General features: G+C 57.7%; 1 protein-coding gene across 1 annotated transcript in view; it reads right to left on the bottom strand.

Moving 5' to 3' along the window:
• IL31RA (interleukin 31 receptor A) overlaps positions 1 to 25642 on the bottom strand; it is a 29840-nt gene extending 4198 nt beyond the window's left edge. Inside the window, exons 1-11 of the mRNA XM_054575367.1 lie at positions 25557 to 25642; positions 23003 to 23120; positions 20040 to 20209; positions 11740 to 11891; positions 9676 to 9838; positions 8012 to 8091; positions 6037 to 6250; positions 3730 to 3912; positions 2805 to 2906; positions 1924 to 2070; positions 198 to 338 (exon numbers count right to left, since the gene is read on the bottom strand). Of these exons, the coding sequence (XP_054431342.1) occupies positions 198 to 338; positions 1924 to 2070; positions 2805 to 2906; positions 3730 to 3912; positions 6037 to 6250; positions 8012 to 8091; positions 9676 to 9838; positions 11740 to 11891; positions 20040 to 20209; positions 23003 to 23120; positions 25557 to 25620 (1534 nt within the window). The 5' untranslated portion in view covers positions 25621 to 25642. The remainder of the gene's footprint in view (positions 1 to 197; positions 339 to 1923; positions 2071 to 2804; positions 2907 to 3729; positions 3913 to 6036; positions 6251 to 8011; positions 8092 to 9675; positions 9839 to 11739; positions 11892 to 20039; positions 20210 to 23002; positions 23121 to 25556) is intronic.

The following is a 25642-nucleotide window of genomic DNA, read 5'->3' as shown; positions in this document are numbered from 1 at the left end:
GGACGGCCCGTCTCTCCCAATTCAGCCCTCGGTCCCCTGCGCCCCCACCCTCTGCGCCCACGCACCCTCCGGGAGGGCAAGGACGGCGAGGAGCTGGGGAGCGGCCCCTCCCGCTGAGGCACCGTCCCCCCGACCCCCCGCTGCCCCGACCCTGGCGGACGCGCCTCTCCCCGCCGGGGCCGGAAGGAGACACTCACTGATCGACAGCGTCTTGAAGTTTATCCTGGTGCCGTTGGTGCCCCCGGCCAGGGTGCTGGCCATGACCTGCAGCGTGTACGGGGTCCCTCGCGCCAGAGACTCCAGGCTGTACCGCAGGGTGCGGGGGCCGACCGTGCGGGCTGCGGGGAAAGCGTGGGCGTCAGGCACCGCCGCCGGCCGGCCGGAGCCCCGCCCCAGCGGCGCGAGATGGGCACACCAGAGGCCGGCGCGGCCGCCGCACCCCCCGGCCCTCCGCTCGGTCCTCCGGGCGGCGGTTCCTTAGGTCCGACACCCAGCACACAAGCCACCGGTTAAAACTGACGAACCCGGACTTCGCCAAAATGAAAAGCTTCGGTGCATCAAACGACCTTATCAGAGTGAAATGACAACCGCGGAACGGGAAAAAATACTCACAAATCACGTCTTTGGTAGGGACAGAATATACAAAACATCTCCCACCACTCAATAACCAAAAGACAACCCGGTCTGAAAACGGGCGAGGCTGAGGAGACCCCAAAGGCCGCGCTCTGATGGCCGACAAGCCCGTGCTCGATGCCCAGCCCCAGCGTCGTTAAGAAAGTGCCGATCGAAACCACACTACGAGAGCACTCTGTGCGGTGCCCACGAGGAAACCTGGGACAGGGTTTTAAACGGACGATAACAAGAGTCGCTAAGGATGTGGAGACTGCGGGACCCCGCCCACTGCTGGGAATGGTGCCGCCTCAGTGGAGAGGTTGGGTAGTTTCTCAGCAGGTTAAACTGGCACTGTCGTTGGTATGCGTCCCAGAGAACCAAAAGCAGGGACTAGACAGACAGCGTACGCTGGCGTTCCCGCCAGACCCCGCATGGAGCGCTCACAGCGGTGTCTCTCCCAGCAGCCAGGAGGCGGAGACACCCGGGGGGTCCACGGGCGGATGAAGGAGAAACAGCGTGCGGGCCGCCTCCGCGCGGTGGTGTTCAGCCATAAGGGGAACGAACACCCGCCACCCCAAGGATCAACGTGGGAAGCCCTGTGCCCAGCGAAAGAGGCTCCACATGCAAGGCCACGCGTCGCAGGATCCCACGCAGGTGACAAGTCCAGAACAGGAAGCGCAGAGAGACAGAGAGCGGTTCTGCGGATGGAGCGGCTTTTGCAAGAGGCGACAGGAAGCGGCTGACGCGTGGAACAGGCTCCCGCTCGGGATGGAAACGGGCGGGGGCGACGGGCACGCAGCACCACTGCGCGCCCCTAACCGTACGCCTTAAAATGTGAATGCGGTCCATTTTCTACGCATTCTATCGTAACAAAAAATTGGCCTAGACAGAGCTCCAAGCCTGGGCCAGAAGCGAGGGTGTCAGCAGATAGTGTGGATTCAAGAAAAAAGTATGAGGGGGCAGCGGCAGCCGGAGGCTCGGCAAAGGGCGCCTCCTGGAGGGGGCGCCGCCGTGGTCCGTCTGCGCCCCACCCGCCCGCCCAGGGCACCCCGTCCGGGGCAGCGGCAGGAAGCCCCCGGGAGGGCGCCGGGCCGGCTCGACCCGACCGGGCCAAATCACACTGCCAGCTCCAGCTCCTGCAGGACGTCCAGGTGCTGAGACCGCGCTCATCTAATTCCAAAAATCTCCAGAGGTCGGTGCCCTCGGCCCGTGTTCAGAGAGGCTCGGAGACGCCGAGGGACGCCGGCCGGCCTGCCGTCGCCTCTACTCTGGGCCCTGGGGCTCTTTCCGGCTCGGCCACAGCAGACTTACAGGCACCCGCCCCGTCCTCGGCTTGGTAGAAGATGGTGTAGTTGCGGATGAAGCCGTTTCTCTGGCTTTTGGGAACCTCGCTCCACGTGATGGTCACTGTCTTCACGCCGATGCTCTCCACCGTCACCGCGGGACCTGCGGACGGGACTTCCCAGGAGAGCAGGACAGACCGTGACCACGGAGGCAGCCCAGCCGGCCCCCTGCAGAGCCTGCCCGGCACTCGGGCCGGAGTCGCGCTGGGCGCAGGGGCGGCGAGCTAGTGTATGCGCCGGCTCGCCCAACAAGGTCGGTCGCTGGGGTCCTCCCTGCAGAGCAGGAGGAGGAAGGGGGCCTTCTGTGGACCCCTCACTCTGAGGCGATGCCAGTGCCTTTGTTCACACCCGTCCCGTGATCACCGCACAGGGGCGGAGCATGTTTACATGGGCGGCTTTGAGCGACAAGATCCACCTTCCACAGTGAAGCTGGAAGGCGTTAACTTCCAAAAAGATAAAAACGAAGTCTGAGGGGTTCACCGGGAAGCCCTGCCTCCCTGCTACGCAGTTAAGAGCAACCTTTGGCATCTGCCCCGCCCCCCGTGAACGCTGCAGGCCCAGCTCGGCCTGAAAGGAACGTCATTTCCGCCTGCAGCTGTTTGCCCTCCGTTCCTTTGGGACATTGGGCAAGTCCTCGCCCCTCTGAGCCTCAGCTCTCCATTTATGGACCGCGGGGCTCAGACCTGATGACATCCGACGTCCACCCTGCCCCGAAAGCCGGCGACTCCCCAACCCGGGCCCTGCGGCCTCAGGCACACAGGGCCTGCGGGCACTTGCAGCCGCGGCTGCGTGCTGGACGGGCCAGTGCTCCCCACCGCCCCCCGCCCCCCGGACCTGGGCCACACCTACCACCCTGCTCAGCATAAGCCTGGACAGAGTATGGCTCGCCCACAAGGTCTTGCAGCATCGGATACACCGAGATGTTATAGCAGCAGAAAGGTGTTGATATGTCTGTAAAAAAGACAGAGAGAGAGAAGCATTAAGAATGCAGAGCACGGCTTGTGCAAGACCGCCAGACCGAGAGCTGCGGCCTCAGGCTTAGGGCGGGCCCTCCTCTCTCTCCACTTCCTCCCCTGGGAATGAGGGACGAGGTTGGACACTCTCTCGCATCCATTCCAGTACTAATATTTTAAGTTAATTCTTAGAACTGAACCTGAGCCACTTGGATGAAATGATAGAGCCGCCCCGGAAGGGAGAGGGGCGAGGCCAGGACCCCGCGCCACGGGTTTCGCTGTGTGGCTTGGGGACAGTCTCCAGCGCGCCGCCCCGGAGCACGCAGATACCGCCCGGTCTAGCTCTGTTGGCCTGCCCCCCCGCCCCCCCCCCCGGCGCGAGTCTCCCTGCAGGTGCGGTTAAGAGGGAAGAAGAGTTCAGGCCGGTGGGAGTGGGCGGGTAAAGCCTGATTCGTGTGCCCTCTAGGGACCAGGGACGTCCCGGGAGAGACGGTTCCCCGCGCCTGTCCCCTGCGGAAGGGCCGGCTCCGGAACGGCCGCCAGAACTGAAGGGGCCCCGGGCCACATGGTCGAGGCACCGGGAAGGGCCCTCGGACGCGGGTGCGGAGGCGGCATTTCTCCCGGAAACCTGCCAGAGGCAGGTCCGACGCCCGGCCCCCGGCCCAGGGCGGCCGGGAAACGCCAAGACACGCGTGTTTCATGGGCTTGTCAAATGCCGTCCGCCACGTCCGCAGCTCTGCAGCCCGCGTTGAAGATTTGAAAACGGATGGAAATGAAGTGGAATCCCACTCAGAAGCTACCTGCGGGTCCACAACGGCCACGCCGCGGCATGGTCCAGTTCCTGGCCTGCGACACCGGTTCCCAGCACAGGGTCGAGGGGTCCATGTCCTGGTCCGGGAGCCACTCCACCATCCACGTGTCCACAGCCCGGTCGCAGCCCTGCCACGCCACCACCAGCTGGTCGCCGGCGAGGCCGGTCTGCAGGGCCTCGATGCAGCGAAACGCTGCAGGTGAAGAGAAGGACACCTCGCAGCCACCCAGCGCCCACCCGCCCGGCGGCGCCCACCACGTCGGCCTCCGGCCACTGCCCGGCCGTCGAGAAGGTCAGGGTTCAGGACTTCTGCCACAGCCCCCCGGGGGGTACCCCTTTTATGGCCCCCTTTCCTCGCCCCGCCTTCCCCAACTAAGGGCCCTCGGAGCCTGTCTTATCTCCCGGATGCGCCCCTCTGCAGGGCCGATGACTCAGAGGACTTGCGTCCCCCAGGCGTCTCTGCAGGTCACAGCGACACAGCCTGAGGCCGAGAATGCGTCTCTAAGGGCACAATTTCAGGCACCTGCGATTCTCAGGCTGGGACGCTGGGTGGCGGCGGCCGACAGCCACGCGAGGCGGCGGCGTCGAATTCCGCCAGTCTCGGCAGCCCCGCCCGGCCTGGCTACAGAGGCCTGTCTTTGGGCGGTAAGAATTGTGTCTGTACCAGGAAGACACAAATGCACCTGAGCAAAGCACCTAGATGTTCCCCCAGGAAGTAGATGGCGCTTCCTGCCGCGCCCTCCCCCCCCCTCCCCCCGCCCGGAGGGAAGCTCAGGCCTGGCTGGAACCAGCCTCCAGGGCTCCGACTGGAGGGAAGTCACAGACCCGGGGTGCGGGAGCCAGCAGAGTCGGTGGCCTGTCTTGTGGAAAACGCGCTCACCGGGCAGAGAGAGCTGCTGCAGGCGCAGTGTGGCGGGGGAGGGGTGCTCAGAAGATCGCAGCCGTGCCCCCCCTTCACCACCCCCCACACCAGAGCCTCCGAGGCCAGAACCTGCAGCCAGCATGTCTGAGTGAGCACAGAGGCCCAGACGAGGAAGACGCGGAGACGTGCCCCCAACAAACCCCAAAGCCCCTGCAGCGGGAAGCCGGTCCGGAGCCGGAGTAGGTGGGGTGGGGCGGGGGAGGGATGTGACTCGGCTATTTCCAGGCAGCAAGGCCGGCGGCTGCGCTGCGAGACCCGCTCGGGACCCCCTCCCTTCCCGAAGCGTGCCCCGAAGAGACGTCACGCGCACTCAGTGGCGGCCGCGCTTGCGACAACGATCCCAGCTGTTCTCCAGCCAACTCTGCTTCCTTACACGGCTTCTATAAGAGACTATTTTCTTGCATGTTTAACACAGGTGTCTACACCCGCTCTGTGCAGAGCCAAATAGGAAACACGTTAGGTTCTGGGGGCCGGGTGGTCTCTGTTGCAGCTGCTGACACCGCCCTTGCCAGACCGAAGGAGATGCCGGCCACCCGTAAACTGATAGGTGCGGCGGTGCGCCCGTAAACCTTGAGTTACAAAAATAGCCGTCAGGCCCGGGTTGGCCAAGGAGCCGCCGTTTGCCTACGCCCGGTCTGGGACTGTTGTAACGGATGACACAGTGACGCTTTGGGCACGAAGTGGGTCTCTGCAGAGCTGGGGGGGACCAGGGACCCCACGGGAACCGAGCGCAACCTTAGTTAAGGTCCACAGACAAGTAAAGCAGGGGGACCCACTGCCTGCAATGCCTCGAGTAAGAGTCAAAGGAGGGATTTTATTCTAAAACAGGGCGTAAAATGTGAGTTTACCTAGGGAACGTCCAGCGGCAAATACGACTTAACAAAAATGTGAGGAGGGACGTACGGGCGAGCGTGCGCACGCGGGGTCTCCCTGACTCAGTGGTCGGAGGAAGCGCAGGAGTGTGAGCAGAGACGCGAGTGAGCAAACGAGGCGGCGTGGGGACCGGGACGGGGTCAGTACGGGGGGGAGGTCCGAAGGCACGGTGGCAGCGCTGGCACTCCCGGCGGCTCTGCCCGTTGGGCAGGGCTCGGCCGTCGTTGTGGCCACGACAAACGCAAGCTGCCGGGGAGCCCTGCCGGCTGGTGGTTTTGCCTGGTGGCTTACGAAGTCTGGTTTTAACTGAGGCTTTGCTTCCTGGAACGTTACTTCGTGGGCTCACTAATTACCAGCAGATCTTGCTCTTCCCACCAGAACCAAGAAAGTCTCCACTTGGTTTTCATTGGGATTCAAGGGGAGCAGGGACCCACGAGAGGACAGGGACCCAAGAGAGGACAGGGACTCCCCCCGCCCCCTACCGGGACAGGCGTCTCAGGAGGCGGCGTTCGCTGTACTCACGCTTTTCAGTGGCGGCCGGGACCCTCAGGGTGGCCTCGGGGCTCTGTCCGAAAGAATTGTAGGCGACCATCGAAACCTGGTAGGCCTCCTGGTCCAGATACAGCTCCAGTTGCTGGCCAGTGGTGTTCACGGTCTTCGCGAGGTGAGTGCTGTTTTCTGGAAAGTACTGTATGAGGTAGCCAAGTGTTCTCTCCTGAGACAGAGCTCCTCTTACCTTTGGAACAGAGCAACCCACGGTTATTGCCAGAAACAAAGGACAGCCCTGAGCTGGCGGTGCACGGTGTGGGGAGGGGCGGGCGGTATCAGCTCTCAGGCGTGAACCCCGAGCAGGCAGCCGCCCTCGCAGGGCGACCAGCACAGCCGCTGCTGCCACACGGAACCTGCAAGGGCCAGCGGAGGGCGTGTGCCGGACGGGCCCGTGGCGTCACGCTCACGGAGGCCTAGTTCCGTGAGGCCGCGAGCGCCTGCGCCGTGCAGCCGGGGGCCCCCTCGCCTTTCGGCTGCCTCTCCTCGCCCTCCCTCCCCAGCGAGGAGATCAGCTCCGCAGCTGAGCCGGCCCCAGCCCGTCCTGGCCCCGGGCGCCTGGGTTGGGCGTCCTGGGCGCTTGCCTCTTATCCCCACCCCGTCTCTGCAGAGGGGGCTCGCCTCCCCGGACGAGGCATCCAGCACCCCAGCTCAGTCGGGGGGGGGGGCCGCGCCTCTCAGCCCTCTGTCCCTGGTCAGCAGCCCCAGGTGGCCCCGGCGCTCCAAGCCAAGCTCTTCCTGTGATGACACCCAGCTGGGGTGAGCGACGGCCTGCATGGCCAGGCGGGCCTACAGGGTCCCTGCGTCCACTGCCCCCTGCCCGCCTCCGCCCCAGGGCCTAGGGGCTTCCTTCCTGGCTCCCAGGACACAACAGGCCGGTCAGAGCGCCCTTCTCTCCAGACGCTTCCCCCTTTTAAAGTCAGGGCCGCGTCGAGATGCGCTCCCGGGCCGCGACGTCCCCTGCTGCCTCCCGCCTCCTAACCAGCTCGGGTCCTTAGACACAGGCAGGAGGAGGGCGCAGGTCCTGTCACCTCCCCCGCAGGTGGCCCGCCGCCCGCCCACCGTGGGGTGTGCATTGCTGGCTTCCCCGCCCCCCCGGGGGGCGGCCCCGCTGACTGAGCACCCCTCGTGCCCCTGCCACCAAGGGGGCCCCCCGTCCTGGGAGGGGGCGGGGAGGGAAGAGAAAGGTCCAAGGTCAGAGGATACCCTGACCCTGGGGCGGCAGGGATTGAATGTCATTCGGCAAAGCAGGGCGACTTCTCCGTTTTCGAAAGCAGGCTGGACTCCCCGGGACCCTTGTAAGCCCGGGAGAGCGTGCCAGGGCTCCCTGAGACTGGAGGATGCCCCCGAAGGCCAGCGCCTCCCTGCTGCGCCCCCCACCTTCCCTCCGTCGCCGCCCTCTCTCCAGCCGCCCTTTCCCTGCCCGATTTAGCGCCTCTTCCCCCGTTTCCTGCCCGCTCTCCCCTTCCTCTCCTCGGTCCGCCCCGCCTGACGCGCCCGGCTCCCTCGCTCCCAGGGTTCGGGCCTGTTCCGTGCTGCCCGGTCCCCACTCTGCAGGGACACAAAGGGACACGCGCAGCACACGCCCGCAGTGCCCCGAGGGCACTGTCATGGGCTGCGGGCCCTGGGCCCTCCCACGCCCTCAGCGCCGGCCCGCCCGTGGGGCCCTCGGCCGCAGCTGGGGTGCCTGCTGCCCGGGACCTGGCACCTGCCCAAGGCGCCTGCGCTTCGGACGGCAGGACAGAGGGGCCGCGGGCTCCACGCACCCTCAGGCCGTCCGCAGGCGGCCTGCAGGCTTTGCGGGCGGGGGAACCAGGCTGAGACTCGGGGCATCGCACAGCCTCGTGGGAAGGAAAGTCAGGAGGCCGAGTGCTTCAAGACTCACGGTTCTTTGAGGAATAAGAGACGAAGGGCTTTAAACAAACAAACAAAGAAGCCAGAGCGCGGTCACCTTCCACAGCAGCTTCACGGGCCGCTGTCCGTCCGCCCGGGCCGGTCCGAGGACCCTCCACACATCCAGGCCGAGCGGGGCTGTGGGGACGAGAGGGCGGCTCAGCGCAGACGGTCGCCCTCGGGGGGCGGCGACTGTGAACGGGGCGGCTGGGAGGGGCTCGCTGCAGCGTCCCGCGGGGACGGCATGGCGCTGACCAGCGAGGGCTGAACCTCGCGGCCAAGGACTGGACTCAGCCGGGGTGAGAGTCTCGGGTCTGCCGAGGCCACGTGAGGCTAAAGAGTGAGGACAGGAGGCCCCGTTGTAACGGACTTTGTCACCCAAAGGTGGACGGATGTGTGACATTTCACGTCCCCTCGGGCATCAGGCCTACAGGCGCTAAAGCCGGGAGTGACAGAGCTGACGAGGAAACACCTGTGATTTATACCCTGTCTACTTCCTGAAAGGTCAAACCTGCACCCTTTCAATGTCAGAACACGTAAGGAGGAATTAAGGAGAAAGGAGCGGAGAAATAACCTGTGCTCCCTCCCGCTCTGAGCTCTGAGTTTAAGGCCAGTCTTCCAGGCAGGAAGAGAGGAGAGGAATCACATTGCGTATTTCTCAGGGCCCGATAAAACCGAAACACAGAAATCCACGTGGAGAGACAGAGCGAGAGAGCGCGCGTCAGCACAGGCTGACACCAAGGCCACCGTGGGCCCTCGCAGGTGAGCGAAAGCACATTCACACCACGGCGGAGCCGCCACCCTCGATCCCTGCGTCCCTCTGGTGAACAACAGAACCTAAGACAGCCCAGCTCAGGTGCGTCAGCTTCTGACAACCTCACCCCACAGGGGTAACACTTGCAAACACAGAGGAAGTCACATGGCACTGGGTCTCTGGACTATACATCTCTTGCCTCGAGCAGGTTTTGGCAAGAGGTGGACGACTGGCAACTTCTGCCTGAATGGTCTGCCCTGCCCCTAACATTTCAAAATGCTGAGCTGTGGGTGGGAGAGCGGGGGGCAGCCGTCCTGAAGAGCTGGCGGGAGCGGAGGGCCTGTGCCCCGGAGGAGTGGGGACCCGTCCCGTCCCGTGAGGGCCGCAGGGGCGGGCCGTCAGAGGGAGGCGCCGCTGAGGCTGCGTCGTCGGGTCGGCGAGGGGCGGGCGCGGCCGCAGGACCTGAGCTACCTGAGCGTGGGGATTGTTTTCAGGGGCCTCTCTGACTTCTGGCAAGAGTGTCTTAACGTGAAAAGACCGAACCCCAGCTCAAGACAACTTCGCAATGCAGAAAAGCGTGCCAAAGGGTAAGACCAGCAGCCTGTGTTGCCGTGATGGAGTCACGGTTCCACAGCTGCTCTCGGGGAAAGACAAGCCTGGCTGTTAGGCCGCGCCGGGGACAGCGGCTGGGTCCCCTGGGGGCGAGCTGGGCGCATGGGGCCTCGTGCTTGGCTTCCTCTGCCTCCCGCGGAGACGCCCCCTCAGCCCTGCCGGTGCTCCCCCCCTTCCCCAAGGCCTTTACGACCAGCGGCCGGGGCGGACCCTGCAGGGAGGAAAGGCACAACCCCCCGGGGCCCAGGACTGTGGGTTCCCGAGGCCCGGGCGCCGCACCGGGCAAACCCCACAGAGCACGGCCCGGCCGCCCGGACCCAGCGCCAGCAGCGGGGAGTCGCGGGGGACCAGCTTGCCTTCCTCCTCGGTTGTCCCCGTCTGCTCTGGGCTCCAGCCACTCTGGAACTTGGACCTGTTAGTCGCACACTGCAGAGCTATGACATATTCCGTGAAGGCCTGCAGCCCCGTGAGGTTGAAGGCGTGGTCTCTGTTCGCCTCTGTCTCAAAGCTGACTTCCATCTGCAAGGCACAGAGAACCTTGAGCCGGACGGAGACCACAAGGTAGCTTTCTATATTTCTCCTTCACTCTCCAAGCCTCGCTTACCTTTTCAGAACTAGTGGCATTGTATCTCAAACTTTTAAATGTATAATTTTCATAAATAAATCTCCATGCATGCCAGGGACCCCCAAAACCACCCACCGCCCACGCCCCGCCTCTAGCCCACGAGGCAGAGACGCCGGCCTTGAGCTGGGGCGAGTGAGCAGCCCTGCGAAGCCGGGTGGAGCCCTGGGGCCCCGGGCAACCCAGGCCTCAGCTCAAACCCTGGAGGGACTGCAGCACCTTGAGATGAGGCCCAGGGGACAGTAGCCCCCTCAGGGGCACTGAGTGCAACCTCCCTCGTGGACAAGACCCGGAGAAGCTGAGGGACCGTGGGCAGCCGGAGCGTCTGTTGTCAACAGAAGCACTGGCTTCGTCAGTCCCAGACGGCGCCTTCTCCCCGAGCCTTCGTGTCAAAGAACCGATCAAGCTGCCAAAGATCGCAGCAGCCTGGATGCTCAGTTCCCTCGGACACTCTTGGGGGCAGAGAGGTGAATGAAGCGCTTCTTTCTAGACCCGAGGGTCCTCGTTAGTAAGGTGAGCCTGCTGCTTCACGCAGCCGCTGAAGTCCCTTCGGGACGCGACCCTCTGCCAGGAACGTGGGGACTCGGCTGTGTGCCGCAGCCCCGGCCACGCGGCTGCACGGGGGCCTTTACCTGCCGGCCCACACCGACTTACGCTGACCAGTGAACGTGACGGGGGCTGCCGAGGGCGGTCCAGCGCGCGGCTGAGCCGAGGCAGGGGCCCCGGGCGCAGCCTGGGGCCCGCAAACCTTGCGAACCTGGAGAAGTGATTTACACTCTCTGCACGGCCACCCCCTGACCTACGTGGGTGGGGGCGAGGGGAGCAAATCCGGAACTTACTCATAAATAACTGTGTACCTCCTCTTACACGCATAGACTTGAGGCCCCTCCAAAGTCCTCCCCGTCGGACACAACGCACCTACTGAGACGTTTTTTCCACAGCTCAGGACAGTTTTTGAACTTGTCGGTTTTGATGCTTTTCAGCGCGTCTGTCATTGTTTGTTTCACCTCTTGCACATCAGAAAAACATTTCCCTTTGAGGACTTTTCTCATCCAGGAAAACAAAAACAAAAAATATCCTCGGGACGAGACCAGGCGCGTAGGGAGAGTGGCGCGTAGGGGTCGCGCCACTTTTGGTCAAAAACTGCTCAACACTCCGCGCCCTGTGGGTGGGCGCGCTCGTAAATCACCCATCAAGAAATGGGCAAACTCACCGAGTCTTCAAAAAACAAAAACAAAACAAAACCTCGCTGAAGCCAAACGCAGCCTCTCACAATCATGCCAGCTGGTACACTGAGGCAGGTGGGTTCCTAGAACACCCGCCTAGAGCGGGGAGCCTGCGCTACAAGGGGCCCGCCCTCCAGAAGATAATTCTGCGTGTATTTGGGTCCCCCCTCGTATAAAAAGTAAAAAATAGTGGCACTTTGCTTATAGGATCCTTGTCAAGATTAAACAGTTTGGAGCACAAGAAAGCACTTCGTAACTCCTACAGCCTCTTACAAACGTGAATCTTCTATTATGGACATTCTGGGATTTTAGAATTAGCCTTTATATCATTTAGTTAAACAACCACTTATCAGGCACAGGTGCCAGGCAACGGGAGAATGAAGAGGCGAACGAAGGTGTCTGTGTTTGAAGGACCTGCAGGCGAACGGCAGGAGGCGGCGGAAGTGGCCGCGCTGGGCGTGGAGCGGGAGGGCAGCGCGGCGCCCGGACAGCGCTGACGCGGTGCCAGGTCAGCAGGGGCTGTCGGCGACCCTCCCCGGGCCCCCGGCGGAATCACCGCCACGGGCACTCACCCAGCGGTCACTGCCGGTGGGCCTGAACCGGAGTGTGCAGTTCAGAGTCGACGACACAGGGGCCAGCGCCGGGCTGGTCCATCGCACGAGAAGCATTCGTTTGGCGCCCGGCACCCGTTCCACCTCAGAAATCACAGGGGGGTCGATTTTCACTGAAAATAAAAACCACAGAGTTTTCATATTAGCAAAAAGATCAGAAAGGGCTAAAAACATCCCCCCCACATTGGAAAGAAAAACAAACAACCCTGGGACAGAAACAGCGGCACCTGTTTTGCGTGGGCTGCAAGCAGGCGCGTTGCGGACGCGCGGCGGGAGAACCGCTCCAAGCTCGGACCCGCTACCCCGCTGTCCGAGGGGGGCGGGGACAGGTTGGGCGGGGGACGCTGGGCAGGATGGGGGTAAGAAGGGGCTGCTCAAGCAGAAAGTGGGTGTCTTCCCTCCTCCCCTCCTCCCCCGACCCCCCCCCCCCCCGGAGGAGACATGCCCCCAGAAAGTGGCCTCTCGCGGCCTCTGAACACAACGGGCATTCCCGCCCCAAGTCTCTCTCTCTGAAAATATGTGTATATTTTTTTCTGGTTATATAAGTAACATATGCACATTCAAAAGAATCTTAGACATAGAAAAGTACAAAAAGAAACTTTAAATTACCCATAATGCCATCAACCATTGTTAACATGTCGGTGTATTTTCAGGCTTTTTCCCTATGTGACTATTTGCAGTTTTCAAACAAAATTGATATTGTGCTAAATAAAGCCTTTCTCTTTTTTAAATAACATTATGCAATCAGCATATACCCCTTGCATTAAAAATTCCTCCAAACAAGATTTTTTCAAAGCTTCATAATGTTCCACCTTATAGATGCGCAACATTTACTTGACCTTTTCTCTTTTATTGTGCATTCCCAGTATTTCCCATTTTTCACTTCAAAGCTCCCTGAGAACAGAGGCTGGTCTTGATCGCGATGCCTGGAATTAGCCCCTGGTGCTTCAGAGGCGCCAGGTGCTGTGAGGAGCGTCCCTCAGCCTCCTGTCTGAGCCGCATCTCGTCTGCGGCTGCCTGGCTCCCTCAGATGCCCCGGGGCGGAGTGACGGAGCCACAGGGTGTGAGCACCGTGGGGGCGGGCTCCACGCCTGCCGCCTGCTGTTGTGCTTTCTAACAAAGCCTCGCCATGCGCTTGAGCCCCGGCCGCCAGCCCCGCTCTCCAGGCGGCTGGGCTCCCTCACCCGAGCCAGCCCTGAAGGCTCTTGGAAAGCAACACCCCGGCTTCGATCCGGGACTGAAAACACTGGGAATTAAAATGCTCTTTGTTAGCTACTCAAAAAACAGTACGTCCTTATTATGCCTGGCCTAAGGGCCAATGTCACTCTGGGTGGCCACTCAGGGTGGAGCCGTAAACAAGAGACACACTCGGTGATTTGCATGATTATTGATTTTTACCGAGCACCCTGCAAGTACTTTTGGAGAAGTGTCCCTCTGCGGACTCCTCTCCGCCACCTAAGGTGTGTTGCACTCATGTTTAAGAAGGGAACACAGAGATGCCTAACTAAGGAGCCGCGCTGGGATCCGTTTGCCCCGCTCGCCCGCTGACCCACGCTGCGTCGGGCGCGGCCCACACAGATGCCCGCTGCGGCGCCAGTTAGTCCTACAACCGCATCGCCGAGGAGACACGTTGCTCATTGCTGCCCCGATTAGAACGGGCCCTCAGTCAGAGCTGCTCAGCAGGAACTGACAGAAACCGAGTAGTGACAGCAGATGGCGGGCGGGGCGGCGCCAAGCCTTTGTCCCCCCACAGAAACATAAAGCAAAACAAAGCACAGCGACCGCTCCAACCGGTCTGGTCGGAGCTCTGCAAACCAGTCAAAGGTCTGCGGCACCCAAACGAATACGCATGAAGAAAAAGACCCCTTCAAAGCCACAGGAAGGGTCTTGCCTTGTCCCACCCCCGCCCCAGCGTGTCAGAGGCCTGGGTCCTTCCATCCTTCCCCAAAGCAGGGCGGGCAGGGCGCTCAGGAAGCCGCCGGGAGCCAGGGGACCTCATGCCTCGGGCAGGAGGCCGTGGGTAGACAAGCAGGTCATCGGAGGCCCGAGGAGCCTGAGACAGTTGCAAGCTGTGGTGCAGACAGAGGACCGACAGAGCAACATGGGAGGTGCATCCTCAGAAAAGGCCTGGGGAAGGTTTCAGCTCCTCCCCGGGGCCCAGGCCGGGGCCCAGGGCAAGGCCCTCTGGTTGGCCGAGACCAGGGAAGTGGCTGCGTTTCCAGTGCCCGAGTTCAACGGGCCAATCCCAAGGTGCACAAAGAACCAGGAGAACACGGCGCATTTGATGAAACAAAATACGGCGACAGAGGCTGTCCTTGAGGAAGCCCGGACCCCCGGCTTACTGGACAAAACCTCTAAAACGACAGTCTTAAATGAGCTCAAAGAGCTCCCGGCAAACACGGCGAAGAACTAAAGGCAATCAAGGCAACGATACAGGACCGAAATGAGAATATCAGCAATAGGCAGAGAGGAATTACGACAGGGAACCAAACAGACTCTGAAGCTGAAAATTATAATGAATGAAATTAAAAATTCACTGGGGGGGGAATAAACAGCAGATCTGGGCAGCCAGAAGGAGGCAGCCCCTGAGGACAGGACAAAGCCAAGTGCCGAGTCTGAGGAGCAGAAGGAGAAAAAACGAAGAAAAACGAGCAGGGCCTGACTACCTGGGGGTCCCAGAATTTCCGTATCTTGTGTAACTAGAAACCCGCATCTGGGGCCCTCGCCCCCTCCGCCACCCCCCTGCCAGCGGCCGGCGGCCGCTGTCCCACTGTCTGCGCCTACGGACCGCACCGCTTCAGGCTCTCCGTGCGCGTGACGTCACGCAGCACGCGCGCTCGCTCTGCGTCGCCTGGCACGCGCCCTCCGGTCCTGCCGTGCCGCTGGGAGTGGCAGTTCTTCCCTGTGAAGGCCGGGCAACCTTCCAACGTGTGTAGACACCGCGATTCCTTTCTTATGTCGCCTGCCGCGTGTCGGTGGCCACGCAGGTCGTCTCCAAACCCCGGCGACTGTGAGCGGTGCTGCTGCGCTTGGCAGTGGGGGCGTCTCCCTGGGACGGGGACCCTGCGCTCCGTCCTCTGGTGAATACCCTGGGGTGGGCTCATCGGAGCCTGGGGCAGCGCTCTCAGTTCTCAGAGGAAACCCCGTACTGTTCTCCGTGATGGCTGCACCCGTTTACATCCCCCGAAACGCTACGCCTGAGTCCCTTTTCCTTCCTGTCTTCACCAACAGGTGCCTTCTTTTGTTACTAACAGCCGTCCTGGCAGGTATGACGCAGTATCTCACCATGGTTTTCATACGACTTTTGCTGATGACTGGTGATGTTGAGCAGGTTTTTGTATATGAGGAGGACCCCTCAAAAGTGGAATTTATCTATAAAAATTGTGCATTTGTCTTCACATGTTTAAACATCAGTCACCTTCAAAGCACTCCCCGTTTGATGCAATACGTCTATGGAGACTTCCTTCCCACTGCTCAAAACAGTTTTTGAACTTGTTGATTTTGATGCTGCGTCTCGTTTTTTTGTTTCACTTCTTCCACATCAGCAAAACATTTCTGTTTGAGGACTGTTTCCATCGGAGGTGGGGGAGCCGCTCAGGGCGAGATCAAGCGAACAGATAGGGAGGGTTGCTCGAAACCTGTTGCACCCTCAGTGCAGCGTGGGCAGGCGCGCTGGGAAATCGCCCATCGTGAAATGGGCAAGCGCAGCGAAAGTCTTCAAAAAAATTCCCTAAAGCAGAACACAGCCTCTCACAACAACGCCCGCTGGTGCCCTGACACAGGCGGGCTCCTGGAACACTCACCCAGTGGGAGAAGTCTGTAGCACAAGGGGCTTGTCCTCTGGAAGGTAATTGCAGGTTTTTTTGGGGGTCCCCCCTCATACCTGTTGGCCATTTGTATGTCTTCTTTGGAGAAGTTCTATTCAGGTCCTTGGCCTATTTTTTATTGCTGTCATTTGTTTTTTTGCTAGTACATTCTAAGAGTTCCTTATATATTTTGGATATAAACTCCTTATCAGATCTATGGTTTGCAAACATTTTCTCTCATTCGAAGGTTGGCTCGTCCTTTGTTGATTATTTCCTTCGCTGTACAGAAGTCTTAAAATTTGATGTAGTCCTGCTTATCCATCTTTTGCTCTTGTTGCCTGTGCGTTTGGTCTTCTTCCAGAAACCGTGGCTGACATTCAAGTCAAGGAGCTTTTTCCCTACATTGTCTCCTAGGAATTTTATGGTTTCAGATCTTATGCCTGTGCCTTTCGTTTATACTGAGTTGATTTTCTGTATGGGGAAAGACAGGGTCCAGTGCCATTCCTTGGCACGTGGCTGTCCAGCTTTCCTGACACTATTTATTGAAGAGACTGTCCTTTCCTGTTTTGCATTTTTGGTGCCCTTGTTGAAGATCAGGTGATCATATATGCATCAGTTTAGTCCTGGGCTCACTACTCTGTTTCATTTGCCTGGTTTTATGCCAATACCATACTGTTCTGATTGCTACAGTTTTTTAGTGTATTTTGAAATCAAGTAGTATGATGTCTCCAGATTTGTTCTTGCTCAAAATTGTTTTGGCTGTTCAGGGTCTTTTGTGTTTCCATATAAATTTTTGGGCTTTTTTTCTATTTCTGTGGAAAATGTCATCGGTATTTTGATAGGGATTGCATTTAATCTGTATTAAAATATTACTTTTAACAACGCTAATTATTTTAATCCATGAACACAGGATATATTTCTATTTATTTGTGTCTTCTTCAATTTCTTTCATCAGTGTCTTGTAGTTTCCAGTGTACAGATCTTTCTGCTCCTTGGTTAAATTTTTTCTTTTTGATGTTATTTGGTTCCTTACTTTTGTTTTTTACATTTCTTTTTTAGGTAGATATTAGTATTTAGAAATACTTTACCAGTCCTTTACCAGAGATAGAGCATAAAAATTAAATTTCTTCAAAGATTAATTTTATAAATCTGTGTTACTAATTTAGACCAAAATTTCTCCTCACTCTAAATTGTAATCAGAGGCAGTTACAGAATATTTATTTATCTACTAAAGTTTTGGGGATTTTTCTTACCTCCTGACTGAATTTATTTTTTAATATTTTTAATTGCTAAAGTGATACATGTTCATTTTAACAAAGTACAGATAATAATATTAAAAACTTATTTAAAGGTGAATAATCGTTTCCCTTCCAGGTTCATCCTCATGAGGTAGTGTGTACAGTGTGAGGTCAGCCTTCCAAAGGCAGTTCTGAAAAAAGAGTTTTCAAAAAGAAACCCAAGTCAAAATGCTTCACAAAAAGAAAACCTCAAGCCTGGACATCTCACGCATGAGTCCACCAAAGGCTTAAAGGAGCGTTAACGTTAGTTCTTCAGAAACTCTTCCAAGGAATGGAAGACAAGGGAACATTTCCAACTCATTTTATGAGGCCAGTATTACCCTGGTTCCAAAAACGAACATATCACAAGAAAACAACTATATTCCTTATGACTAATACTCCTTATGAGTATAAAATAAAAAGCCCTCCACAAAACACTAGCAGCCCAAATTCACCAACACATACAACGGATTATACACCACAACCAGCTGAAAGACATCCCACGGATACAAGGTTTGTTTAACTTGGGAAAATCATTCAATGCAACACCATTTTAAAAGAACAAAGGGCAACACCACACAGCCCTCTCACTCAGCACACTGCTGAGGGGACCTCCTCCACCCTGTCAAGGGCATCTACAAAAGCCCCCAGCTAAGGTCACACTCAGCGGCGACCCCTCTGAGGAGGGCGGCGAGGGGCCGGCTCCTGCTGCTTCTGTTCAGCTTCTGTGATGCTGGAGGCTCCGAACAGGGCAGCCGGGCAAAAGAAAGATAAACAAGGCACCCAGGCGCCCAGGAAAAGTAAAACGGTATTTGTAAATGACACTGTCTCATATAGACAAAAATCCTAAGGAATAGACACACACACACACACACACACACACACACACACACACACACACTGAGCCAATATACAAGTCCAACAAGGCAGCAGGTTACAAGATCAATATACAAAAATTCATTGTGTTTGTTTACTCTAATAATGAACAACCTGAAAGTGAAATTAAGAAATCAATTCCATTTACAATAGCATCAAAAATAATAGGATGCTTGAGAATAAATTTAACCAAAGAAGTGCAAGACTGGTACACTGAAAACTACAAAACATTAATGTGAGAAATTAGAGAAGGGCTTAAATAAGTGGATAGATAGTCCATGTTTGTGGCTTGGAAGATTTTCTATTATTTATTGAGAGCAATCGTCTTACCAAAATCCCAGCAGGCTTCTCGGCAGTAATTGACAAGCTGGTCCTAAAATTCACATGGAAATTCAAGGAACTCAACAGCCAAAAACATCTTGAAAAATGATGAGATTGGAGGACTCAGTCTCCCAATTTCAAAACTTATTGTAAAGCTACAGTAATAGGATAGTGTGCTACTGGCATAAAGACAGAAATATGTGTCAATGGAATAGAACTGTCAGCCCATGGAAAGGCCTTGCATTTACAGTGAATTGATTTTGACGAGGGGGCCGGGACCATTCAATGAGGGGAAAGAATCACCTTTGCAAGGAGCGGAGGTACTGAGACAACCAGCTGTTCGTGTGCAGAACAACGTGTCCGCCTCCTGCCGCACACCACCCACCGGAATGTGCTCAAAATGGGTCACAGATCTAAACGCAAGAGCCAAAGCTATAAAACGCTTAGAAGAAAAGACAGCAGTAAATCTTTGTGACCTCTAGTTAGGCGATTTCTTCTTCTTCTTTTTTTTTTTTTTTTTAAGATCTGACAAAGCACAAACCGTAAAAGAGTAAATACACTGGACTTCATCAAAATTACATTTTTTTTTCTGTTCCAAAGCACACCATCAAGAAATTAAAAGGACAACGGGCAGAAAGGGAGGAAAAATTTGTAACTTATGTGTCTGGTAAGAAACTTGTGCCCAGACTAGATAAAGAACTCTGAACCCTCCACAGTAAACAGATGACACAATGTAAAAGTGGGCAAAGGGTTTGGGTACACATTTGTCCAAAAAAGATAACAAATGGCTGATTAGCACATGAAAAGATGCTCTACATCACTCGATAGAATGAGGGAAATGCCCTGAGAGCCGCAGTGAGATGCCACTTCCAAGCCAGGGGACTGTGAGCGGCCAGGGGACCCTAACCGGCGCTGGGAGGGTGGGCCGGCCTCGGAACATTTGCAAATCGCTGGCAGGAATGGAAAACAGCGCAGCGCAGCGCCTTGGGCAAAGGTTGACAGTTCTTCAAACCATCGAAGATGAAGTTACCACGCGACCCCGCGATTTCCCCAGCTGTATGTCTAAGAGAATTGAAACATGTCCACACAAGAACCGGCACACAGATAGTCGTAACGGCAGTATTTAGAAGAACCAAAAGTAAAAACAACTCAAATTCCATCGACTGATGTACGGATGCATAAAATGTGGTCTGTCCCTCCAGGGAAATGTCATTCAGCTACAAAGAGGAACGGAGCACCGGTAAGTGCTACAAAATGGAAGGGCCTGGCAAACAGGATGCGGAGCGGAAGAGACCAGATACTATGGCCCCTGCGTATCTTTCCATTTCCATAAAATGTCAAAAGCAGGCAAATCCCCGAAGACAGAAAACGGATTAGTGGCTGCCAGAGGGTGGGGGAACGGGGAAGTCGGGAATTGGGCACAACATTCCTGCGGCGGTAGTGCAAGTGTTCTGGAATTAGAGGTTTGCACCACACCGTGAAGAGGACAGAAAGCCCAACTGTCGTTTGTAAAACATGAGCCTTTGGCATGTGAATTACATCTCAATAAAGCTGTTATTTAAAAATTATATGATGAAAGTGACTTTCTGAAAAAGAATTAATGATAAGAATTAGTGAGACTTTTTTTAAGTAAGAGTTTTACTTTCTTTTCCCGCACGAGCAATGACGTTCTGGGGGAAAATCTGCTTCTTTGAGTACAGTTCACGGTACAAACTGCAGGGAGAAATCAGGGACCAGAACAGTATCTCTTCTCATTCTTTACTTTTAATTTGGCCAATCCCTCCCTCCCTCCCTTCCTTCCTTTTCCCTCTCTCTCTGCTTTCCTTCTTCAATAAGAAGACAAATTTTTTGTACATGCATAATAGGCACCCACTCTATCTTTGGTCTTTGAGTCTCCTTTTGAGTCCACAGATATCTCTTTTAAAAGCGGGCAGGGAGCATCTCTTAAGAGAAAAGTATATATTCTTCCAATAGCACTTACCTATGGTGTCCAAGTCCCAAGTGGTGGCATCGGACTCAACTGTCCCATCCGCGTTTTGAGCTTGCACTTGAATGGTGTATTGATCTGGGTATGTTATTCGATGATAGAAAGAGCATGAGGCTCGATCCTCACTTGTGGAATTACAAGTATCATGATCATTTCCATTGGTGCTTTGAAGGAAAAAATGATTCAACACGGGTTCAGTTCAGCAGTTTGAAAACAAAGCCACACTTGATGTGTGAGCACGTATGTGTTCACTTCAGCCTCGGCTGCTCCTGAGAACTGGATAGACCAAAATTCGGCACCCGCCCCTCTGAAATCCGCCCCCTCCCCAGAGAGACCGAAGTCCACTGCGCCCTGCCTGCCTGAGACACCATAAACCGTGGGGACCCCCTGGGGACCCTGCAAGTCCATCAAAAGCAACGCTGTCGTGCATTTCCTATTGGTAACAAATCATGAATAGGCCCCAGGTTCTAGCCTTGAAACCTTACTTCTAAAAGGAAAAAAAATCAAAAAGGACTTGTTCAATAAATTATGGTAGGTACATAAAGAGAATTAAAAATGATAGTTCTTAACCATCTATGTTCATGGACTTGGGAAGGCGCCCACACTCTGCCTGCCATTGGTGAAGAGGACCAGGACACACGTTACGCCCAGAACAATCTCATCTGTGTGACCTGCTCCGGGAGGTGTCCCGAAAGGTCTCCATCACAACGTTCAAGTTGTCACCTTTGGGTGCTATTTGTGCTATTTTACATCATTGGTATAAATTGTTTTCAGAAAACTCACGGAAATTCGTGACAGGTAATTTATCAAATTGATACGTAATCTAATAAATTACCAGACAGGCCATTTAAATCCTATCAAGTTGTAACGCGACGAACACCGGCGCACGCGCTGGCGGGGCGCACTGGGCACAGCTGCTGCCGCGTGGCCGGGGGCCGTGCAGGACAGGGAGGTGGCTGAGGACAGAGGAGGGGGCACGGCCCGGCGCCACCTTTGCCGGGCGGGGCCGGGAGCGGAGCACAGACGGGCGCGCAGAGCGGGCGTCTGCAGCGGGAGAGCCCCCACGGGCTGCCCGCGCGTCTGGGCAGCACGAACACGCCGCCAGGACCCTGATGGGCGGGGCGCGGCCCAGGCCCTGGGAGGGGCCGGAGTCCTGGCTCCGCCCCTGCGACCCCGGGCCTCGCAGGCTCCTTACAGGGTCTGCGCCCGGATCCCTCGCCTCTCTGGCGAGGGCAGCGACGCACCAGCAGCGGGGACTGCTGCGAGGATGGGGCGGGCGGCCGGCCAGGCACCAGGCCCCCGTGTGAGACGTGCTACGTGTCATCGCTGCCTGTGCCCCAACACAGATGCCTATTTGTGTGTCCGCGGCCGCTGCTGCGACCCCAGAGAAGCGCCCTCCCTCCCCTCTCCTCTGTGTCTATGCTGAGCCTCGGTCTCAATGCGGAGCCACCTCCTCCAGGAAGGCCTCCCGACTGCCCGCCTCCCCCAAGGAAAGATCAGTTCCTGCTGCTTCTGTTCCCGCCACTGCCCCGTCATCCGCTCTTAGAGCTGACCCTCTGCAAGGAAATCCGTCCCTTCCACCTGGGAGAGGGGTTCTTGGTGGTCACCTCACTAGAACAGAAGCTGGGGCTGGGCCCAGGCCCAAGGTCGCCCCGGGACTCCTGACCCACACAGCAGCCGGCGACAGTAAGGGCTGCCCACAGGGGCCGTGGAAGGAGAGGGCGGGAAAGACTAAAACAGAAAAACGGGGGTGAACTTCGTGAGGCCTCCAGAGGGGCGCTGTGCTGACACCCCGCTGGGCCGCAGCTCGCAGGTGCGGGCCAGGGCAGGTCACGTGACCCAGGGGTCACGCGGTCTGTGTCGTCCTTCTTTTCAACAGCAGGGTCGGCAACCTGTTCCCGTGGGGCCCACAGGCTAAGGACAGGTTTACGTTGTCAAATGGTTAAGAAAGATAAAAAATAAAAAGGAGACTGTTCTGTGGCATCTGAAAATGTACGTGAAACTCAAATTTCAGCGTCTACGAAGGGGGTTTTGTTGGGAAACAGTGTACACCGTGTCCCCGTGCTCCTGCTACGGCGGCCGCAGGCGGTGCCCGTTGGAAGGCCCCTCGCCCTCGAAGCCTGAAGGGTTTGCCCTCCGGCCCGGCAGGAAAACCCGGGCGACCGCCGCTCCGAACCGACCGCCGGCACGCACGCCCGTGGGTCAGCGCCGGAGCACCGGCTGTGCTCCCCGCCACGCCAGTCGCCAATGCCAAGGGGCAAACAATGAGATCGTGTTTTAAAAACAAAACAATGCAAAAACTCGGCGGTACAGACGCTCTTTCTGAGACAGAAACTATGGATAGAACGTCTGCCCACAGCTCCCGCACGGACCTCTGGGCCGCGAGCGGTGCCGTTGGTCTCGTGTGCCGTTCTCAAAGTTTCAAAAAATACCCTCTTCACACTCACTGAAACACCTAGCTTTTGGCCAGACTTATGATTTTAAAAATTACAACTTTTTTTCCCTACCAATAGAATTTAAATAAAAAGGGAAGCTTGAGGAAGGACAAACTTGGAGCCCATTGTCCTGGTGGATTCCTGATGTCAAGGGCCACACCCTGAACTGGGGGCAGACCAGGGACCCTCCACACTGTCCCTGGATCCACAGAGAACGAACAGCTTTAGAACACGTTCTGGAAAGAGGAGGAACGTCGTGGAATATAGTAAATAAACAGAGTTGTCCACTGTGTGTACGGCCGGGGCTGCCCTCCGCCCGGCCAGCAGCCACCCCTGCTGCCCCCTCCCTCCCCTTCCCGCCCCCCCGGCCCCCAACCCCCGGCACTTCTGAGCCTGTCTGTCAACAGGGCTGGCAGCCCCCGGGAGGCCGTCCAGCCCTGGAAGCCACACTGGCCGCCCGCCGGGAGCTGTGACTGGAAGCACAGCCCCTCCCCCACCGCCAGCAGGCGGCCCTGCACTTACTGAGTTCTCTTCACTTGGTACTTCGTGTAACTGGCTTCTCTCTCTGGACTCCAGGTGCAAGTAAAATTCTTCGTGTAGTAGAAGATGCAAGAAACGTTCTCGGGCTTGGCTGGCAGAGCTAAACAAACGAACGAACAAACAGGCACGCACACACAGTGACTTCAGCGCCTGGCCAGCGTTGCGAGCGTCTGGCAGTTTGACAAAAACGGGCTGATCCGACCCTGGATGTGTTGGTTAGTTGCTCAGTACAACAGTTCCTCCTAATCAGGACCATGGAAAGACTCTAACTCCAGCGCTTCAATTATTCCTTTTGAAGAGCTGGATTTCTGCTTTTTAAAAAATACTTTTACAGTCTCGCCCCAATGCAACATTCAAGGATCAAAAATTATATTTCAACACCAGGCAAAGCAAAGCAGCGAGTGACGGGGTCACTCCGGGCGACCAGGCCGCAGGCGAGGCGGGGAGAGCGGGGTGAGGGTGCCGAACGGCTCCGCCCCTCGACCCCACGCAGCTCTGCTTTCCCCTGAGACCGCCTGCCAGGGGACGTCTCTGAGTGTCTGCAGCCGAGCTCTCCTCGCTCCCTGCAGGCCCCCCGGGAGCGTGCCCCCCTCCCCAGGAGAGCAGAAGCCGCGGTCCGAACAGGGGTCTGGACCCTGCCGAGGGCCAGGGCAGGAACCCGGGGGTGTGAGCCTGAGCGAGAGGGCGTTTCCGTCTTCATTCTCCACTGACCGGCTGCTGGAACGGGCAGTGTCCCTCCCTCCCGAACGTGGTCCACAACTTACAGGGAGGCCGTGCCTCGCGACCCGGCCGCCGCGTAGGTCGGTTCTTCTCGAATCACGTGGCGGCTATCGCGGACACCTGCGCTACCCAACGCTCTTGTCCCGACCACTAAGTCGATGCAGTTCTCAGATCTTCTTCTTTATTGAGTTAATGAAGAAGCACATACAGTACTAGGCCACGAACTTGTTTCTTTACACGCCTGGATGGGGCCGTTTCTCGCGGTCTGGGCCCCGCTGCGACCCTGGGCAGCCTGTCTGTGTGGCCGCCGCTGTCATCGCAGCGGCGGCCTGTGGGCCTCACCCAGTGGCCCCAGGGTCCATCCCTCATGTGCGCACGTGCCCGCAGTCAGGCGCTAAAGGCCGATTCCCAGCCAAGGGCAGCGCGCCGCTCCCCGCTTCTCTCTGCGCCCTCGGCGAGAACATGGTCCTGAGAAGCAGCTGTTTCGGAGAAGGAGGCAACTCTCTACGCTGCCTTTGCCATCAAAGCGAAGCTCGGTGCTCCCAGGAAGGGGGCCCCCACTGGGGGAGACACAGGGAAAGGCCCCTGCGTCCAGCGAGTCCAGTCCTGGGGGTGGGTGCGGGCGGCGGGGGTGGCGGGGAGACGTAAGGTGTGGCAAGGAGCTCAGCCGTCCGTGTTCCCAGACAAACGCGCGGCTGGAGGGATGAGCCACGGTCCCCTGGGCTGGTGGCCTGCTTCTCCGGGCACAGCCTGGGGGCCTCACAAGCCCAGCTAGCGTCCAGAAGCCTCAGGTTGCACTCAGCGCTGCCTCTAGCCCCAGGCCAAGTCCTCGCTTGCCCTGGCCCACGGGGCTCGGGGAGCAGAGGCTGCAGGGGCCCCAGGCGGAGCCCCGGGCTGGGGAGGGGCTGGCCGGGGGGGAAGTCTGGAAAGCGTTCTCGCCACTTGGCGTCACGGATGCCCCCCGAGGACCCCTGGCTTCTACACCCCAGGGACTGGCAAGCGATAAAGCCCTCAGCCCGCAGGGCAGAAGGCGGCTCTTTGTGGAGATCGGCGTTAGTGACAATGAGGCCATCGGGTGGCCCAGCCACCTGACTGGCGTCCTTCTAAGGACAGGAGATTGGGACGTGCTCAGGGACCAGCCCATGAAGAAGCCGCCATCGGCAAGTGCAGGAGAGAGATGCCAGAGGGCACCGCCCTGCAGGCACCTGGCCTCGGACCAGGGGCCCCCGCGGCGAGGGGAGCGGCGCGGTCCGCAGCTGAAGCCGCCGGCGGGCGCTGGCGGCCCTCTCTGCCTTCCTGGTGCCCACCCACCGCCCCTCCCCTGGCTCTTATAGAAACTCTTTTAGCATCAGCTGTGAAGGAAGGAATCATCGATCTGCAAGACGCGGACGCCAGAGCTGTCGTCTTGAGTTGGACCAGGGTAGAAACACGTTTTTTCGTTATCTTCTTTATGTTCTTAGAACTGAATGCAAATAGCAGGGAGTTTATACAGTTTTGCTTCTCTGTGCGTTCTGTACGACATCACCACACACTTATCACAAACCCTGTTGGAACAAGTACTTACCTCACTCTAAAGCGGCGCGCCTTTGTGGGGGGCGCTGTGTGGGGCCATCCTGCTGAATCTGCACGTGCACGAACACGCCTCACCTGGCACCACCCCCCCCCACACACACACACACAAATCCGGGAGGTGCGGGTCCCCCACTGCCCATGGCCTGCACCCGCGGTCCAGGCGCCCCGTGCTCTCGAGTTAACAGCCCTCGCCCGAAGGAGGCAGCCAGGTTCGCGTCGCCCGCTCGCCAGCACAGCCACCTACCTGCCCGGGCGAGTCCGCAGAGCAGAGGCAGCAGCCACCACGCGCAGGCCAGCGCGGTCCCCATTGGTGCGGGCAGGCCAGGCAGG

Source organism: Pteronotus mesoamericanus, unplaced genomic scaffold (genome assembly GCF_021234165.1).
Source record: "Pteronotus mesoamericanus isolate MK-2021 breed Mesoamerican mustached bat unplaced genomic scaffold, CSHL_Meso_final contig_29, whole genome shotgun sequence".
Taxonomy (NCBI): Eukaryota; Metazoa; Chordata; class Mammalia; order Chiroptera; family Mormoopidae; genus Pteronotus; species Pteronotus mesoamericanus.
This window is presented reverse-complemented; position numbering and strand designations above follow the sequence as displayed.